At 58.3% G+C, this 19,803-nt stretch overlaps 2 protein-coding genes across 6 annotated transcripts; both read right to left on the minus strand.

The window, feature by feature from the left end:
* Nucleotides 1-107: 107 nt before the first annotated feature.
* On the minus strand, nucleotides 108-9,043 carry DHODH (dihydroorotate dehydrogenase (quinone)). Of its 4 annotated transcripts, XM_075161738.1 has the most exons (12): nucleotides 8,968-9,000; nucleotides 8,171-8,374; nucleotides 7,516-7,715; nucleotides 7,207-7,289; nucleotides 6,476-6,663; nucleotides 5,879-5,992; nucleotides 5,382-5,535; nucleotides 5,149-5,308; nucleotides 1,719-1,780; nucleotides 1,447-1,548; nucleotides 1,128-1,202; nucleotides 108-921 (listed from the first exon to the last, which is right to left on the minus strand). In XM_075161738.1, exons 1-12 carry the CDS (start codon nucleotides 8,983-8,985, stop codon nucleotides 158-160), a joined length of 2,124 nt encoding a protein of 707 aa, XP_075017839.1. In that variant the 5' UTR covers nucleotides 8,986-9,000; the 3' UTR covers nucleotides 108-157. The 4 variants fall into 4 exon arrangements, with proteins under 4 accessions (XP_075017839.1, XP_075017841.1, XP_075017842.1 ...); XM_075161739.1 differs by lacking the exons at nucleotides 108-921; nucleotides 1,128-1,202; nucleotides 1,447-1,548; nucleotides 1,719-1,780 and adding an exon at nucleotides 2,973-5,002 and having other exon boundaries at nucleotides 8,968-9,043; XM_075161740.1 differs by lacking the exons at nucleotides 5,149-5,308; nucleotides 5,382-5,535; nucleotides 5,879-5,992; ... (3 more) ...; nucleotides 8,171-8,374; nucleotides 8,968-9,000 and adding an exon at nucleotides 2,137-2,246 and having other exon boundaries at nucleotides 1,701-1,780.
* A 274-nt stretch (nucleotides 9,044-9,317) lies between these two features.
* IST1 (IST1 factor associated with ESCRT-III) lies at nucleotides 9,318-19,787 on the minus strand. 2 transcript variants are annotated; one of them, XM_075161755.1, is made up of 10 exons: nucleotides 19,504-19,784; nucleotides 17,356-17,455; nucleotides 16,500-16,680; nucleotides 16,160-16,247; nucleotides 15,756-15,839; nucleotides 15,241-15,351; nucleotides 14,630-14,836; nucleotides 13,004-13,096; nucleotides 11,771-11,816; nucleotides 9,318-10,599 (listed from the first exon to the last, which is right to left on the minus strand). In XM_075161755.1, the coding sequence occupies exons 2-10, from the start codon at nucleotides 17,441-17,443 to the stop codon at nucleotides 10,400-10,402; spliced, it is 1,098 nt and encodes a 365-aa protein (XP_075017856.1). In that variant the 5' UTR covers nucleotides 17,444-17,455; nucleotides 19,504-19,784; the 3' UTR covers nucleotides 9,318-10,399. The 2 variants fall into 2 exon arrangements, with proteins under 2 accessions (XP_075017856.1, XP_075017857.1); XM_075161756.1 differs by lacking the exon at nucleotides 14,630-14,836 and having other exon boundaries at nucleotides 19,504-19,787.
* Nucleotides 19,788-19,803: the final 16 nt, after the last annotated feature.

Consider the following 19,803-nt stretch of genomic DNA (forward strand, 5'->3'; position numbering starts at 1 on the left):
CTCTCCACACGGATCCCACAGGCACCCACACAAGCTCACTCCCCCCCGGTACAGACGCATCTGTGCACACCCCCGCAGCGCTGCACACAGACAGACAGACAGAAAGATGGAGCCTGCAGCCAGGTGTGGGGCAGTTTTATTCCCCCATGGCCCTGCCTCAGCCGGTCACCACCATCTCCTTGACCCAGGCCAGGACACGCCGCACGTCCACATATACGCCATACTTGGAGGTCGTGCAGGTCTTGTCGTAGCTGAGGACGCCGGCTGCGTACCAGGTGTCATCATCGGGGTCCTGCACGGCGAAGGCACCGCCGGCATCCCCGTAGCACGTATCCTCCCGCAGCTCGCTCATGCCCACACAGAAAGTATCATTACTGAGGACGGGCTGGACCCAGTAGGACTCATTCCGCGCCTCATAGTACTGCCTGCACCTCTCGCCCTCTGCCACCGGCAGCATCACGTACTTCAGCATGTTGGGAAAGGCAAAGGTGGCACCGCGGCCCCAGCCTGAGACGTAACCCACCCGCCCCGGGCGCACGTAGTCCTTCTGGGGCAGGCAGATGGGCATCACCTCCTCTCCGAGGAGCACCTTCTGCTTGAGCTTCAGCAGGGCCAGATCCACAGCCTCTGGGTAGCCGGGGTGCAGCACCACGCGCTCGATGCCCAAGGCAGGCTGCTCCTGGCTGCCCAGGAAGAGCTGCAGTGTAGGGGCGATCTCCTCCGGCTTGGTGTTCTCAGTGTGGTTCAGGTAGATGTTCCTGCCCGTGGTCAGCAGCCACTGGTCACCAATGAGCGTGGCACCCACGGTGAGGTTGTGGCGGGTCACCAGCCGGCCCTGCCAAGGGAAGCTGCCCTTCCCAGCCAGCAGGCCTCCAATGATGCGCTGCATCTGCCTGGGGGGGTTCTTCGGCTTCCCGCACACTGCATAGGGCAGAGCAGGGCCCCGGTGAGCCCTCTGAGGCTGGCAGACGCCGGATGCCTCCTGGCCCACAGCAGCCCCAGGGAGCCGCACTGAAGATGGGGCTTGCGAGCAGCCTCTGCAGCCCTTCGGCTGCCCAGACAGACCACTCACAGCCACCCACCCACCCTGCCCCTCGCAGCCCCAGCCCCTGCTGCTCTGCTCTCACCTGGCTCGCAGACAGGCACTTCCTTGCCAGCTTCAGGGCTCACCCACGCATGATCCTCATCACACTTGTACATGCCTTTGGAGGGAAACCAGAGTCAGCGCCCCTGCCCTGCAGGGTGGGGGAAGGGCCCCGCAGCCAGCGAGGCGCAGTTACCTGTGCCGCCTCAGGGCTTGGGGGAGCGGGGGTAGCTACTCATACCCCCAGGAAGGTGGGAGGGGGACGGGGGCTGCATCATCTGGCATTGGGGCAGCCCCGTCCATCCCCTGGAGCCGGGGACAAGTCCTGTCCCTGGGTGCTGTGCCCATGCTGCGTGCCTTACCATCACCAGAGCCACGCAGCTGGTAGTAGGGGTCGCAGCGGTACTTGATCAAGTGCTCCACGTAGCCGTGTTCAATCTCCGCAGGCTTTGCACAGCTCCACTCTGCAGGCAAAGGATGCTCAGCTGACCCAGAGGACCCAGCCCAGGACATCACCTCCACCTCCGGAGGGTCCTGCGCCAGTCCTGTCTTCCCTGCCCCACGCCTGCTCCCTGCCAAGCTGCCCCTGGCTTTGTCCAAGCCCCAGTGCTCCCACCCTTGCCCAGGAAGGTACCGGTGGCAGTTGCGGTCTCCAGCATGGTCCAGGCCAGGCCAGCAATCAGCAGCACTGCAGGTCTGCAGGGAAGAGAGGGCACACTCAGCAGAGGGCTCCTACCCCCCTGCTCCCAGTCTGTGGGCTTCACCAGGACCAACGCCCTGGCCAGGCTCGTGCCCTGGCCCAAGGGCTCCCTCCCCAGAAGGACAGAGGGCTGACCCCACGCCCCCAGGGCTGCCCATCAGATACAGCCTGGAGAAGTTGCCTGGGCCACACCTGGATCCTGCTGCTGCAGAAGACGAGGCTGCAGTGTTGGGATCCGGAGTGCTTCCAGGGTCCCACCACAGCCCAGAGCAGGGCCAGACCCTCAGCCAGGCAAGCAGCACAGACGCAGCACCAAGCACGGGCAGGGACACACACGGGCATCATCACTCACCCCATGCTCACAGCTCCCTCTCCTCACAGCAGCCTCCTTCTGCAGGTCAATGCTGTTCAGGGCTCTCTCCTCATCCCTTTTATTGCCACCTCCCTCGCCCTGGTGGAGCCCCATGAGCCCCAGACCTCCTGACCCTGCTATATGCAGCCAGCACCTTTCCCAGCAGGAGGAGCACAAAAAGTCCCACCTGGCTCACAGCCGGCCTGGCAGAGGCTCCCGGGAAGCCTGCCAAGCCCCCATGGGAAGCCAGCGTGCCAAGAGTTTCCCGGATTTTGCAGCTACAAATATGCAGGGAGGGATCTGGCTGCAGACGCTGGTGCCCTGGCACTGTCACACCAGCTGAGGTTCACAGAAAGCAGAGCCAGCCCCTGCCCCCTGCAAAACTGCCCTGTGCCACCACCTAGGGCAGTCCCCGTGGGAGCACCCGGCAGCCCCACAGCGTGCAGGCAGCTGCCCCAGTGCTGGCAGGTGAAGCCAGGGCACGGGAGCTGAGTGCCATCCCATCCTGTGCCTGGCTCTGCCCACAGCCAGGGTGCACCCTGCCAGCCACCCCACAAAGCTGGGGTACAGTGGGGCTCGGCCCCACCAGCGTCCTGGGCAGCACCAGCCCGGCTGGCCGAGGGGTGCAGCACATCCCATGCCAGCTCGCTGCAGGCTCCAAGGAACTGTGGCCAAGCCGACCTCTTCCCACAAGCACCCACCCCTTCCTGCCCAGTGGGCTCCAGTCCCACGTCCCAGCAGCCCCTGGCCCCTTGGGTGCAGGTTGTTTGTCAGCAGAGGCAAGGGCCCGGCCCAGCCTTACGGGAACTCGTGGCAGCAATTGCTGGCCAGTACCCAGCTGGATGTGGCCAGCCAGCAGCAAGGGCGCAGGGCAGAGCACATCAGCCTGCTCCAACGAGCAGAGTCTCCTTCTGGCAGGAGCACAACCAAGGGGCAGCATGGAGGGGAGGGGACAGGCACCCACCCTCTTACCTATCCCAGGGTGCCACTGTTGCAGTAAGGCCACCCCAAAACCATCTGGAACACGTGGGGCCAGCCCCAGCCCTGAGCCATTGAAGCCTGGCCTGTTGGGGTTCTCACCAGTGCCCTTCCTGCCCCTCGGATGCTCCACTCCTTCAGGCTCGGGAGGGACATCTGTCTGGTCCCAGACACTCCAGAAGAGGGCTTTCGATTCCTGTGCAAGCTTCTTCCCATCTCATGGGGTGCCTGTCCCCCTGAATAACGCAGGGCTTGAGATCTCTGGTCCAGCACCAGTCATACTCATGCAACCACACTTGAAACACAGAAGGCTAGAGTCCGAACAGGACACATCAGGGCTTGACAGCTCTGATCCACAAACCACACCAGCACTTAGAAAGGTGCTGTGACAATGGATAATAGCAGGCTCAGATAGCATTGTCCCACTGCAGCAGGCTCGTCCCTCCGCAGGAGACTGCCATGCCCTGGCAGGGGGAGGAAAAGCAACACGCGACTGTGCCTTGGTGCCACTCCACAGCCTCAAGGTTAGCTCAGACAAAGGGACTGCCTGCAGGGAAGTGGGGGAAGCTGCCCCAGCCTGCCCGTGGGGCATGGACCGCAGCCCAGGCACCGGGCTACGGCAGTGCAGGGCCATGCTCGAGGCCAGTGCCGCCAGCGACTGCTGTGGCAGCGCAAGGCACTGAATGTTTCCAAGCCACAGTCACCAATCAGCTGCAGAGCACCGACAAGAATGCCATGGGACAAGGTGAAACTCAAGCTCACACTCCCACAGGCATGACAGGCACCTTCAGACTGGGAGAGCAGGCACCTCCCAGGCCCTCTCCAGAGAAGGCACATCAAAACCTTGGGCAATGGACCAGATCACATCCCTGTTAGAGCAGCAATAAGCACCACCTGTCCGAAGCAGAGAATCTAGGAAAGAAGAGGCTGGTGCAGAGGGCTGCGGAAGCAGGAGAGCAGGTGACAGCCCTGATGTGAGCCAAGGGCCACTGAGAGCGGGGTCAGCAGTCCCGCTCCTCCTGTAAACAGGTTTGGTGAAGTGCTGTGATGCAATCCTGCTCTGCAGGGTGGATTGCGAGAGGCTGCAGAGGGAACGCCGCGTCCAGGTCAAGCCATGTTGCTCAAGAAAGGCCTGAGAAAAGATGCACTAACTGGGAAAAACACAAAGAAAGCTGATCCTGCTCAGCTGAGGAGAGCCAGGCCGCGTCCCTCCGACCCAAGGGGTGTCCCCAGAGCAGCACACAGCACCAGGTGAGCCAAACGTTTATTGACACTCGGGCAGGACCCGGGGCCTGCAGGTTTGTTACAGGACCGCGTGCGAAAAGGGGAGGAGGGCAGGGAAGGCAGACCCTCCTGTGGAGGCTGCGGTGCAGGAGGACCAAATGCCAGCCAGAGCAGGCAGCACGGGCTGTGGGGTCCCTGGCAGAAGGGGACCCAATACACTGCTTGGCCCACGGCTCTGGGCAGTAATGCCAGGGAAGGTGTGCCCTCCATGGGGAAGCGCTGCAGCAGGAGCCAGGGCACAGGACTGCCTACAGCCTGCAGGACTGTCCCCTCAGGGGCCTTCCTCACCGCCCAGCACAGCCTTATCCAGCGCTGGTTTCTGCTGGGGAGCCCAACCCACAGGAAAGCCAAAATACAGACAGCGGCACCAGTGTGGAGGCCCCCTCCCCTGCTCCCCACCAGTGCAGCCCCAGCTTCACCCGTCACTGACCCTTCTCAGGGCTGGGACCAGGACCTTGGCTCAGTCCCAGTCTGCCCAGCACCAGAAGCATCAGACCTGTCCCTGCTTGGCCATGGCTCCTCCCGGCTAGACCTTGGTTCTGCAGCATGTTAGCACCAGTGATCTGCTCCAACTGCCTCCATGACGTTCTTGAACCCCTGCTCCCTAACCAGGGACAGCATGTGACGGCTGGGCTGGCCTGGCACTGCAGCTTGGCCCCACAGTACCACTGCTCATGCACCAGCACACGGCTGCCCAGAGCCACCCTGGGCCCAGGGGCTCCCTGGGGAGGTGCCCGGCCCCTCACTCACCTCAGCAGCTCCTCCAGTTCCCGCTTCACTGCTCCCACCACCGGCGGCCCATGGTACACGAGCGCCGTGTACATCTGCACAAGCGAGGCTCCAGCGCGGATCTTCTCCAGGGCATCGCGCCCGCTGCTCACCCCACCCACCCCGATGATGGGCACCCGGCCTGTGGGCAAGTAAAGGGTCAGGACAGCACAGGCGATGCCAGCACATGCCCCCAAGCCCTGCTCCACCCCTACCTTGGGTGAGGGAGTACATCTCTCTGATGGTCTGCGTTGAGAGCTCCCGCAGGGGCTTCCCGCTGAGGCCCCCGGGCTCTGTGCGCTGCCTGCTCCGGAGGCTGCTGGGGCGGCTCACGGTGGTGTTGCTGACAATCAGCCCGTCCACACCCAGCTGAGGGGGCCAGCAGCATGAGGACACAGCTGCCATGAGCAGCCCCTCACCCTTGTCCCCAGGCTGCCAGGCCAGGACCCCCCCAGCAAGTGCCCCAGCAACATCCCCAGGGACAAAGCAGCCACCCTCACTGCCTGGACCATCCCCAAGGTCCAGGTGACGCACACAGGCCCTCGCGGACTCAGTGCTACCCAGGACACCATCCCTACAGCAGCCAGAGAGCCGCAGGTCCACCTGTCCCTTCAGAGAGGTGACTTGCCAGGAGCACCGCAGTCCTGCCCCTGCGCTGTGCGCGGTGAGGCAGGAAGCACACCACACCAGCCCCCCCTTCCCCCCTCCTCACCTCGCAGATGACGCTAGCGATGTCCTGCTTGTCCTGTGCGGTGAGGTCAGGGGCAATCTTCACCAGCACGGCTGGCTTGCGCTCGCAAGGCAGCATATCCCTCTCCACCAGCACCTGCAGGGGGACGTGCCGGGGCACAGAGCAGCGCGTGCTGGGGGAACACCTCCTGCCCTGGAGGGGGGAGACACATGCGCCCACCACCACAGGCAGCACAGGGATGCGCCCTGCTCTCCCTACACGGTGCCACCGATGGAACGGGCACCCTATGGCAGAGGGCCTGGGGCACACGACTGCACAGGACCACAGCGACTCCCGATGCTGTGGGGTGGGTGGCTCGCTGCCCCTTTGCAGGAGCAGAGCGGAGGGCAATGCTTCACTGCTGACATGCCCTTTGCTAGAGTACAGCGCCCTGGTGAACCCCGTGCCAGCAGCTGATCAGGGGACATCTCGGTGGCTCTGCACACCACTCGGGGGAGCCACCACGCTCCTCCCTGCGCTGGGGCAAACCCACTGGCTGGAGCAGAGCAGGTGCTGCCAGGGGACAGGATGCATCCAGTGCTGCAGCTGTGATCTGGGCTGGCTGTGAGGGTCACCCACCTTGGTCAGCAGGTCCCGCAGTTCAGCCTTGCCCTGCAGATCCCGCAGCCCTGGGGTGTTCGGGCTGGACACATTCACAACCAGGTAGTCAGCCAAAGGGCCCAGCGTCCGGACCCCAGCCACGTAGTCAGATGCAGCATCGGTAGAGCTCTTGTTCTTGCCCAGGTTGACTCCAAGGGGCATCCCCGCTGGAATACAGACACAGCTGAACCAGGGCAGTGGGACCAACCACCACCCAAGGGGCCAGAGAGCCCGACAAGGGAGGCCCCAGGACCAGCTAAAATCAAGACAGGATATGCAGTCCATGTGTTTCATGGGGGTGGGCCTGGGACTGTTCTGCAGCCACAGCAGCATCACTACAGCCACCCTGGTCAGCACCTCCCAGCACCGCAGGATCCAGCCTGGCCACCTGGCGGAAGCTGCCCTCGGAAACTGCCCAGCTCGGGCCCTATTGGCTTTGGCTAGTCTCAGCAGACACATCCTGCCTAAAGCAGCAAGCGGAGCCTCTATCGCAGAGAAAATGGCAGGAGAAAGGCGCCTGGTCACAGTCCCAAGTGGGAGAGGCTACAGCCCCAAGACGGTTGCTGCTGTCCAAATGCACCTTGCTCTGGCCAGAGCCCTCCTGTGCCTGGACACTGGCGTTACACACCTTTCCTGGCCAACGGCTACCTGGGACACCCCCAAACCTACCCTGCAGACCCCAAGAGCAAAGGCTTATAAGCTTGTCTCACCACCAGTGAGCCTGAGCTGCGTCTCCTGGCGGGCCCGCAGCCTGCGCTCCACTGCAACGTGGCCGTGGCTGTTGAATCCATACCTGCACCAGAACAATCAAGGTTCAGGGCTGGGCTGGTGTCCACAAGCCCTGAGCAGGACACAGGAGAAATACGAGGGCAACGTATGGTCTCTGCAGCTCTGCTCAGCACATCCAACCCAAGAGCCACTGCAGCACAGACCACAGAGCTGGGACCGCCCAAATAAACGGCCTCCCTCTGGGCGGGCAGTCTGTGGGGCACCGCAGAGCAGCCACCCTCAGATCCCACCTGTTAATGACTGCCTCGTCCTCTGCCAGCCGGAAGACCCTGGGTCTGGGGTTCCCCTCCTGGGGCTTGGGCGTTACAGTCCCTACTTCCACAAAGCCAAAACCCATCTTGTACAGCCCGTCCACCGCCTCGCCCTGCTTGTCGAAGCCAGCCGCCAGGCCCACCGGGTTGCAGAACCGCTGCCCAAGGACTCGCACCTCCTGCGGGGCAGGGGCTGGGTCAAAAACTGGCATCCAGGTGCCAGGAGGGCCAGAGCCCACCGACACCAGAAGCCGCGGCCAGGGCCTCGCTCCAGCCCCGATAGGAGCAGCCCCGGCCCCCTCCCCTCCATTCCCTCTGCCCCGCAGGGTGTCCTCATCAGGTGCCTGCCCCGGGGGACCCACAGCTCCTGCCGGGGCCATCTCCTGGATCCCGGGCCGCCCCAGAGCCCTGCCGGGCACCTCCGCTGACTGGCAGAGCTCATCACCCCCCACGGACCGCGACAGGTCCGGGGTCACCCTGGGACCCGGCCACCCGCCCACCCGCCCCCCTGGGCCCTGCGATCCCCCCGCCACCCCCCACGCCCTGGCTGCCCCCCGGGCCATCACCCCCTCCCCGCGGCCCCGAGTCCACCTCGGCCACCCCACCCCCGCTCTCCCCCGCCACAGGGCCGCACCAGCGCGGGGCCGTCGGGACGGGCGGGCGGCAGCAGCCCGAGGGCGGCGGCGCGCAGGGCCAGGCCGTGGGCGGCCTCGGGGGGGAGAGCGCGGAGCGCGGGCATCACCGCCGCCGCGTAGAGCCGCTCGTCGCCCGCCGCCAGCGCCGAGCCCAGCAGCAGCCCGCAGCCTCCCAGCGCCGCCGCCAGCGCCCGCAGCCGTCCCTGCGCCAGGTGGTCAGCAGCGCGCCCGCACCGGCACCCCGACCCGCCCGCACCCCACACGGGCACCGGCACCCCACCGCGCCCGCACCCCTTACCGGCACCGGCACCCCGCCCCGCCCGCACCCCTTACCGGCACCGGCACCCCGACCCGCCCGCACCCTGTACGGGCACCGGCACCCCGCCCCGCCCGCACCCCTTACCGGCACCGGCACCCCGACCCGCCCGCACCCTGTACGGGCACCGGCACCCCGCCCCGCCCGCACCCCTTACCGGCACCGGCACCCCGACCCGCCCGCACCCCATACGGGCACCGGCACCCCGCCCCGCCCGCACCCCATAACAGCACCGGCCACGCATCCTGCCCGCACCCCGTACGGGCACCGGTACCCCGCCCCGCCCGCACCCTATAACGGCACCGGCACCCCGCCCCGCCCGCAGCCCATCCCGTCCCCCGCCCCGGCACTGCCCGCTCCAGCCCCAGCCGCCCCCGGCCAAGCCCGACCCTCCTCGGCACCCCGCCCCGCCGGGCGAGTCCCGGCCCCTCCCGCCGCCCCCAGGGCCCCCGGACCGCCGAGGGCCCGCCGGCCGCTCACGCGCAGCGGCGCCGCCATCTGCTCAGCCCGACACGTGCAGGGACACTTCCGGGAGCCCGCCCCGATGATTGGCGGAGGCCGGGCCCTCCCAGCCAATAGAGGTGCAGCAGGACTCAGGGCGCGCGGCCGGACCGCGGGACGAACGGCGGGGGCGGTGCCTAGAGCGAGACCGCCCTGACCCTGCCCACGGGCGGGGAGGGGCGGGGCCGAGAAGAACCCCGCCCCCGCCGGCTGACGGAGCGTCCCCCCGGGCCGCGACCCGAGCGGGGGCCGGGCGCAGCGGCAGGCGGGGCCCTGCACCAAGAGGGTCCCCGTGCAAGCCCCGAATAAAGGCACCCCGCGGACCCCGCTGCTCACAAGCCTAGGCTTTATTAGGAACCAACCCGCAAGATACAAATCAACCCAAAACTTCAAGAAGTTGCGTGGCAGCGTCACGTACAGATACATCACAGGGAAGAGAGCACGGCAGGAGCAGCACGGGCTGGCGGGAGCAGCCGTTCCAGCTGTGGAGCGCGCTGCCAAGGCCCCGGCCAGGGATGCCCATCCCCGTGCCCAGGGGCAAGCACGTATCCCGCCAGAGGCCCCTGGCCCTCAGCTCTCTGACACACTCGGTGCCCAGCAAGGAAGGAGCTGGTGCAGCCCATGGCACAGCCAGCACACTCCGCATTGCTCCCTAGCCCTCTGCCCGGCCAGCTCGTGCTCCCAGGGGGTTCAGGCTGAACGCGCTGCTGAAGGGGAAAGTGTACAGTGCTACCCTCCTGTGCACAGGGAACAACCCCCCACCGAGAATGCAGCAAAGGCTGTGGAGGGCTCCCCGGGAGTCCCGTGGGAGCAGAAGAGGACATCAGGCAAACTGCAACCAGATACAGCTGGAGCCAGGGAGATGGCAGAAGTGCCAGCGTGCCGCACAGCCTCAAGGGCAATGCCAAGCCTCCTCACGGCTGTATTCCCTGCCTCCGCCCCAATTAGTTAGAAGTCTTACCAAAGGGACTTAATCACCCTTACCACCTTACAGACCCCCAAGCGGAGAAGGGCAGCTTGCGGATGCTGCTGCCCTCAAGACCACCAGGGGAGAGGAGAAAGCCCTCTCACATTTCAGCTGTCACCTCCCTTCTCTGGGGCAGAGCCACTGCGGAGGCAGCCAGGAACGGCACTCAGAACGTCACACGCAGCTTTCCCATAGAGCTACCCAGACTGACGGGGGCTGCTCCCTGCTCCAGTCTCACAAGATTCCCCACAGTTCACCTCCTGGAGCAACAAAGATTGGGAAAGCGGCAGCATTTGGTTTAAGTACAGCAGGAAGAGAGCTCAAAAAGAAGAGCGCATTCATTTGAGGTTAATACAGGAAACCAATTTCAAGGGGAGTCTGTTTCAGAGAGAAGCAGCTGTCACAGCTCCTGCCCCTCACATTGGAGTTACAGCCCAGTCAGTTTTATGTTTTCTTCTTTAGCTCCTCAAACCTCCGAGAAAGATCATCAAAGTCAATGTCTTCAGAGGCAGAAGAGTTGGCGCCGGCAGACGCTGTTGGCAGCGTATCTGGCACGGATGGTAATTCAGGCAGCACAAAGTTATCAAAGGTATTAGGAGCCCCAGCTCTTGGTTTAGGAGAAACTTCTGACTTGGGCCCAGGTCCTATTTAGAACAAGAGAATTATCATTTCACCTCACCATCATGACACTCTCACCAGGCCAAACAGAGCCACACAAGAGAAAGGTCATTCTACCAAAAAGGCAGTACCAATGTATTTTTCTGAACAGGACCAGTGGTCATGCACCTCCAACTGCACATAGACTCAATGGGGAAAAACACAAGGTTTCAGGTTTGTATGGATGCAAGGGGCTGCAGCCATGGCAGATCTAGACTGGTGACCCTATCCTATGGCTGCACCAGACAGCAGAAGATCCCCCTCCACTGCCCACAACCAGCTGCAGGTGGGCTGAAGCCCCCACGTGCCTATATGGGCTGGACTGCACCATGGGGATTCAAAGTCCCAGTTCCCTCCACTCCAGCACCTCTGAAAGACACGTATCACATGCTGTCGTCCAGCTGTCAGACTGAAGCATACAGCCAGATCCAGTGCACCCATAGGCCCACCTTCTTTAGCACACATCACCAACACTCCCCAGAGGACTCCATTAGATCAGCAGAAATCCTTGCTGGAGCTGGCAAGGGTCTACTTACTCTAAAAACCCTCTCTGTCAACTGCTAGAGATAACAAGTGCTTTCAATACGCACAAAGCAGAATCACACTGTACAAGGCAGGAGAATTTTGTTATGACCCAATTACGATGCATGAAGCATCTCGTAAGCCTTTAGGCAGATGGACCATGGGATAACAGCTCTCTCTTACTAGTCCTGCTCTGCTGTATGCAACCTCAACGCTGACATTAGTACAAACCTAACTACCCTCTTAGTGCTTACTTCTCTCACTCTGTTGCTGCAGAACAATATTATTTACGCCGTGTAAAAATACATTATCACTTAGAGCTGTTGCTTTCTCATTTTTTCCTGCATCACCTTATACTTGGTCTGATGAGACAGCTTAAGCTGGAGGCCCAGTACTGTCTCCGAAGCCAAACTCTAGTTCTTGAGTTTCCCAGTAGAAGTCTGGATCCTCCCTGATTTGAGAGGATACTCTCCATTTCCGTCAGAGTCCTCTCTAAACTCAAATCCTGCTCTCAAGATGTGCCGAGTCCTACACATTGTTCCCTATATGGAAAGCTTCCTCTCAGGGACACTGGGATCCCAAGCTAACCACAGCTCCTAACCACCCTAGCTTTCCCATACCTCTTGACATACTCACCAGCCACCGGCGCAGAAGCGTCCTTGTCAGCATTAGGCTCATCAATCTGGAAAAGACACTCAGTTACTACAGCGCTCTCTCTCACCAGGCACCGCTCATGGGCAACAGCAGCCACATCCGTGCAGAGCAATGTGCACCCACCCCTCCCCAAGGCGGCAGACAACCCTGTCTTCCAGCACACTCAGAAGAATCTGCCTCTCCTCTCAAGAGAAGGAGGCAGTGCTTCAACCTTCCTCTGGCCCCCTGTCAATCAAAGCAGCTTCACTGGCCATATTCTGGAACTGGATAAACAGAGCATATCCACTAGCATGTCTGAAACACTTATTAGGGACGTAAGTGGGAGAAGACTGCCCTCTTTATCCACATAATCACAGGTACTGCTTCCTTCTTTCACAAAGAATAGATAGGTCCTTGTAAGCAGTAGCAAGGTACGAAATGACCCCATCTCAGGTCTCGGTCCGGTTGGGACAAAGGCCCACGGCATGGTCAGTTGTGCTGGTATAACTCCTCATTCCCTGTGGGCTGCAGTCAGTACCATCTATCTCTACCCAGCTAACAACTGCTGCATCTGTGCCTGCATCTCCTGGACTCTAAGGCTGCTGTGCAGCTAGTACAAAGTGCTAGCACACACAGGTGCTTGGCTACGCTCATCCCTACTTAGGATACTGCAAAAACAAGAAGCGTGTCACTGAAAGCAAAATGAGAGGCATGGTCATAAACTGCAGCAACAAAAACATAGACAGAGAAAGAGAAGACTCCAGCCTCTCCTTTGTTGTCCCCAAGGACCGAGAAAAGTCTGGGAAAAGAAGAGTGTTTAAACATACATCAGATGGGTCAGCCAAAGTTTTCATCCAGGCTAACTATGAATTAGTTCAAAAGCCGTAATTAAACAGACTGAAGGTGATAAACCCTTCACATTGCAAAAAAACAGAATTTGTGGACTCTACTTGTTAACTGTTTATCACCATTTTAACAATGCAGTAAAATACATCTTGGCTTTCCTTAGCAGCCAAAACACACAGCTGAATGAGGAACTTCCCCTCACAAGTCATTCTCCCATGACACACATCCAGTGATTCACCACACCCATAAGCAATGCCAAGCACCACCCCAAAAGCTCCAAAGGTTGACAGCAATGTGCTTAATGAACATTTGCCTTTTCCACAGCTACCACTGCACTCTTTTTGTGGTTCCCTCTGCTGCCTACAACGGTGATTCAGCTCAGGCACTTACAGACTCATATGCTGGTGGGGTTGCCGGAATTGGTGGTGGATGGATGTTAGTGAAAGGCTGGTAGGTCCCCACTGGTAGGCCATTGAAGTTCTCCTGTAGAGAGAGATTACAGTCATGCACCAGACTACTCACCTGGGAGAGCGACCATGGGACACAATACACCCAGAGCTGCTCTTGCAGTCAGAGAAAGGAGTAGTCTAAGATAAACGCAAGCAAGTATCCAACCTGATGTAGTTTATACTTACTAGGAAAAGATTCTCAAGTATTCAATCAGATGTAGTCACCTGGAGCAACCAGACCCAGCTAACAGGTCTGTGGGTTATTCTAAAGAACCAGCACGACTAAACACTTCATTTTTCAGGGCATTAGAAGTACCAGGACAAAAACGGTAATACCCTGCCTTAAGCACACCTGAGCCATTTCTCCTGAGTGTAGTATCACAAAACAGGAAGGAGGTCTCTGGCTCACTTGAGGCTTTGTGTTACCCTTACTTGTAACACAAAAGTGCCTCAAAGACCTAGACTTGGCACAAGTCCTCAGCCTGGGCCTTCAGCCAGCTGATGATACTTGGCCCAGATTTTCCACAAAAAAAACACTGCAGCATGCTGGGACCATATTAAGACTCTAAGCCATCCCACTGTTCTGCCACTCTCCAGTCTACACAGATATCCTGTAAATGACTGAATTCAGAGAACAGTGCTCTTTTCAGCTCCCACCTTCCACACTCGCAACAAATCATCTCCAAGAGCCGCTGGCCTGGTCCCCTCCCCATGCAGGTCCGAAGGCAGGGCACGTCCGCATTTTTCTGTGCTGTTCCCACCCCGCAAAACTCACCTGATTTCCTTGACTGAATCTTGGCACACTACCAGCCTACCAACTTCAAAGTGCAGCTCCAACCCCTGGTCAAAAGCCTGACAGTCAGAAGACTGCCTCAGGAGTTAAGTCTGGACTCCTCTGTTCCCTGAAGGCAAAGAGGGTTGGCTGGAGGACAGGGGTAGGAACCTCCACAGTCAAGAGCAACATGAAGCTTCAGCTGCACTGCCAACAATTTCCATCCCATGCAGTCTCACAGCAACACAATGGCCTTCTCACATATCAAGCTATCAGGTACAGACACTTCCCCGTCAGCAGGCACAGGGCTAAGCACCACAATCGGAGTCTTCCACAGAAAAAGGGAACGCTCAAAGCAAAGATGGAACACCTCTCCTATGAAGAAAGGCTGAGAGAGCTGGGGTTGTTCAGCCTGGAGAAGAGAAGGCTTTGGGGAGACCTTATTCCAGCCCTTCAGTACTTAAAGGGGGCTTATAAGAAAGATGGGACAGACTTTTTAGCAGGGCCTGTTGCGACAGGACAAGGGGTAATGGTTTTAAACTAAAAGAGGGTAGATTTAGACTAGATATAAGGAAGAAATTTTTTACAATGAGAGTGGTGAAACACTGGCACAGGTTGCCCAGAGAGGCGGTAGATGCCCCATCCCTGGAAACATCCAAGGTCAGGTTGGACAGGGCTTTGAGCAACCTGATCTAGTTGAAAATGTCCCTGCCCATGGCAGGGGGATTGGACTAGATGGCCTTTAAAGGTGCCTTCCAACCCAAATTATTCTATGATTCTATGAAAGGCACTTACCGGTCCCTTTGGAGGCGGATAGGAGAAGGGTGGATTTGGTGTTGGCATGGGCATAGGCATCATCACTGGCATGGGTACTATTCCATCATGACCGACCAGCGGGGCTGTAAATCCACCACCTCCTCCCCCTCCATGGCCACCCTTCTTCACATCATCTGTGAATCCCACATCAATCAGATCTGCCTCTCCACCTGCAGGGGCTTCAGCCTGGAGAGGGTGGAAGAATTCTGCTCACCACACACAGATCTATTCTGATCACAGCCCTCTGAACAGCATCAGATGCAGCATTTGTCACTGGTCAAGGTGGGACAACACAACAAGGACACAATACAACAAGGACAGAACAAACAGCAGCTACACAGTGATATTAATGGGAATCAGAAAGGGAACCAGACTACAGCATGACTAACTACAGCCACATGCCATAGGGCTGTGGGAAGGAGCAGGGATTGTGCTATGCTAGGGCTGTTTAGAGGATACCAAAGCACAATTACCATCGAGTTCACTGCAATGCCACAGCCCTGTGCTCTGAAAGCCCGCACACAACTAATGGGTCATTTCAGCCACTGGAACACAGAAGGGACCTCCAGACTTGCCGGTGCCTCACTCACCATCACCACTGAGTCAGGCTCATAGGGCACGTTGTAGTTCTTGGCAATCTCGATGAGGTATCTCTCCACCAGGATCTTGGGCGGCGCTTCCACGCTCAGCTTGTGCATCAGCTGGAACACAAGGGTGCAGAGACACTCAGTGGGACTGGGGCAGCGCAGCACAGCCGAGCTCTATCCCAGCCAGGGCCACCTGCTGTGGGGAGCACAGTGCAGCCTTGGGGAGGTCTCTCCTCCCAGCATGGCACTGCTGCAGAGGAGGCTGCTGGCAACCACAGGCAGGGCTCCACGTGCTCTGCTCCTCTCCATCCACAGACAGCACAGCAGGGCCCCGTGCCAGGGACCTCAGCACTATGCTCCTGTGCAGGCAGGCCCCCAGCAGCACAGCTGGCCCACCCTACTCTGCAGTGAGCCACAGGCATCAGCCACTGGCCACAGGAAAAAGGGGCAGAAAGCCACAGCAGGCATGTCTGTTCTGCCAGCTCCAGCTGGCTGCAGCTGTTCCACCAGTTCATTACCCTGTCATTGACTGTCCCAATCTGGTTTGTCCGGCACAGCTTCCCATACTCCTTGCTGTACTTGGCACACAGCTGGTCAGCAACCTGCAGCAGGAGAGAAACTCTGGGAATGTGCACACCCTTGCTTTCCCCACGACACACTGCACATCTGCTGCAGTCCCTACAGCTGCCCGCCTCCCCTTCCACCCCAGATCACCCTCATTTCTGCCACTGAGTGCCCCAGTTGAGCAGCCTTAGCCATCCCTGATGCTCCAGGGACACCTATACTGGGGTCTCCATCTGCAGAGCCCATAAAAACATGTCCTCGGCCTTTATGTCAGAGTCCCAGACAAAGGCTTCCACCAGCTTCTGGCAGCATCACCCCCACCCTGCACACGTAACATCCCTCAAACAACCCTACTCACAATCTTCAACTCAGCCACTTCCGACTGGAGTCGTGGTGCAGCCCAAATCAGTGTAGATACTGCTTCTGCCAGGCCAGAGTCCAGCTCCCTAAGGACAACAGAAGACAATCCTATCTCCACACCAAGCACCTAGTCTTTGCTGCCCTCAATCTGCATCGCCTGAAAGTCCCTATCCTCCATGCTGGGCTCCAGAGTCTTCCCTGCATGGGGAAGGAGGCCCCAGGACACTGGGACAAACAGGTGCCCTTCTGTTTCCCAGGCCTGCCCCCAGCAGTACCCCTCCCTGAGCCCAGGGGGCCTGAACCCTCTCCCACAGCACACCCTCTAGACCAGAGCTTACTTCATGGACTGAATCAAGCCAAAGCGGGCTAGCAGCAGATCGCAGTACAGCTCCAGGATCTCCATGGCCTCCACAAGGTAATCTTCACGGATGATGTGCTCCACACGAATCCTGGCACGCTCATCTTTTCCGGCTGCCAGATAATCTGCAATCTCCTTCCTTGCCTTCTGGGCCAGCTCAGCTACAGCACATATCCCCAAGGCCAGTCACTGTGCTGGCAGGGACTGCTGCCTCCAAACCCACCCACAGTCCCCACCACACACAAAGCCATCATGAGCTCCTCTCTCTCCTTCATTGAGCTGCTGCAGTGCAAGACACTGAGCCATGGCTTGGTGGAGCACTTGTTTCTACGTCCTAGCACACCAACTCAGGGGAGAAAGGAGAATGGGCTTTTAGCTGCTAGAAACACTCCTACACTTTCAACATCCCTGCAGAGTCAATCAGAACCAGGGATCTTATCTGTGTCTGGGCAGGCAGGACAGCACAGGTGGGGAGAGCCTCCCACAGCACCCAGGAAGTTCCACACTATGCTGTGGGCACAGAAGGCCCAGGAGAGGCCCCCCAGGGCAAACTGGCATGTCCCTCCACTCAGGGCGCACAGCTACCACCCCATGCACCCCATAAATTGCACTCCGACACCTGCCGGGAAGGTGAACAGAGACCACATTGTGGCCAGCCTGCTCCTCTGGGTACTCACACACTGGGGCAGACTGCAAAGCCTGGGTCCAGCAAGGAAGAGCAAAAGGCTGCTCCATACTCGGCCCATGAAAGCACCCTGACTCCAGAAAAGTCTTCTCCTCAAGTCTCCTGAGCCCCAAAAGCATCCTGGATCACACCTGCCCCCTCAAATACTCACTCTTCTTTTTCTCCAGCAGTTTGAGGCGATTGATGACAAGGCGCAGGTTGACTCGCAAGCGCTCAGCCTTGAACCCAGAGCCCAACATGATAAACACTTTCTGTGGGAGAAGAGGGGAAGGTCATTGGAACCAGGAGCTGTTGGTCACACCAGAAGGACACCAGTCACTGTTTTACTTGGGGGAAAAAAAAACCAACACAATTTCTCCAAACAAACAGGTACAGGCATGCTATTCCTGAATCTGGTTATTTATAAATGACTGGACCTACAGCACTCATCATTCCCTTTCCCACTTTACAACCCTGCACCCAACCAAGGCCAACAGGGAATAGAAACTTCCTGGATATTCCCATTCTGACAGACAGAATCTTGACCCCAGAAACAGATGTAAGATGATCAAAAACTGGGACTACTCCATAAATAGGAACAGGGTTAGAAAACATACCCTAAAACAAGAAGTTAAAGGCCTGGGTCTATTTAATCTAGGCAAGTGACACTAGCCACTGATGCGAATACTAGAGTACAGTAAAGTTTTAAGAACGTTAGACAAACATTTACTGGCAGTGGTCTAGCAAAATGTGATTGTGCCTCAGTTCAGCAAGCTGAGCTTACTGAGATGGTATTTTGAGGTTCCATTTCGCCCTAGATTTCTAAGAAGCCCACGTGGAAAAAATCCTCAGATTTCACAACAAACAACATAGCTGCTAGAAGACATGCTTTCATTCCCTTACTTCGGAAGATAAGGGAAGTACACCAATGCCTCAAGATGCCATCTGCAACAACAATCACACAGTCAAATCCTCTCTCTCTCTGTTACTTCATTGACAAAACCACATTTTTAAAGAAACATGAAAGTGAACTGCAAGAACTAAGCTAACCTCTGTCCTATTAATATGCAAGTTGTAAAACAGCTGTATGAATAACCCAAGGATTGTACAAACTAAGGCTGTTACAGTCCTGTCATCAGAAGGAAAAAGTTGCCATGCCATATTCCTCACACTCTTCCTGCTTACTGAACACATGCTCTGGCACTTCTCCAGTCTCTCACGAGCCAGTTCAACTCATTAGTCCTACAGAAAACTAACTCAGAAGATGCTTTATTATGGCATTTTGTTATGCAAAGAACTGTTCATCAAAAAAATCCTTCCTTAAGAGCTATCACATAAAAAGAACCTCAGCTTGTACCTGAAGGACACATTGGAGCAGACCTTTGGATAGTGATAGCATTTTGTGTATAACTAGTGGTTTACATAAGATTTATTACTATCTACAGTATAACCAGTTTATTTAGCTGATCTACTCACACATCAATTCAGGTATTTCAATGATGCACAGAACCAAGCAAGCTCAAAAAACATTGCTACAGAAATATGTATGCATAATATAAGTCTGATGCCATAAAAAGCAAGTTTTGCCCTTCTGTAACTGGGACATACTCCTGCAACATTAAAATAACTTTATAATGTTGCAAGAAACAGTCTCAGCACGAGTTGCAATGCCTCTGTAAAAGTACCTATTAAATAACTATTCTGATTAACAACAACCTGTTTTAACAGATTAGTTCAAAAAACAGCCATTAAATAGCAGCCAGCTCACCAGCCATCCTTTCGCAACCACCCTGCTGTCGTTCTAGAAAGTTTTGTTGCCCCGCTCCCCCGCATGAGGCTCTCAGCCACGCTGATCCAATGCCTTCTTCCCTGTACCTTGCCTTCCCATCCCTCCCTGTAGACGGGCTGCTACTCCCACCAGACCTAACTAACCTTTACTCGTACAGGAATTAGCCTGTTGCTAGGGTGGTTTCCAGCTGCATTAATCAGCTGGCGAGACTCGCCGCGTAGCTGCCCAATGGCCAGGCCTAGTTCAGAGAAGCGCGCAGGCAGCGCCGGAGACCCTGGGTTAGCTTCACCAGCGCAGCTGCACCCTGACGGGGCTGAGGGGGAGAGATGCCTCTGCCTCCCCGCTGCCGTCCCCAGCGAGGTGGCGCCGAGGGAAGGTCCCACAGCGCGGGCGGGGCAGGCCCCGAGCCTGCCCTCAGCCCAGCCAGCGGGGACTTGGGGCAAGGCATTCCCCGCACTACCAGCACTTTCTTGGCCACCAAGCGCGCCCCATCGCCCCGAGCTCGGCCGCTACAGCCACAGCCGCACTCACCGGCCGTTCCTCCTCGCAGGCTTCAGGCACTTAAAATGGCGGGCCCCCAGCCGCACCACCTCACCGCGTGCGGATGGATCCACGGAGCCAGCACTCCCCACTCCTTACTCGGGGCACGACCGAGCTGGTGCGGCAGCTACGGCGGCGAGGCCGCAAGGAGTGCGTGCCGCACCGACGCGGCGGCGTCCCGAGAAAGAAGCGGCAGCGGCACAAGCGAGGAAAGCAGCGCTGAGGGGCTAAATGACCCGGCGGAGGGATCCTTTTCGGGAGACTGTTTCGGTACTCCCGATTGGCGCCCGC

Source organism: Calonectris borealis, chromosome 12 (genome assembly GCF_964195595.1).
Source record: "Calonectris borealis chromosome 12, bCalBor7.hap1.2, whole genome shotgun sequence".
In the NCBI taxonomy this organism is placed as follows: domain Eukaryota; kingdom Metazoa; phylum Chordata; class Aves; order Procellariiformes; family Procellariidae; genus Calonectris; species Calonectris borealis.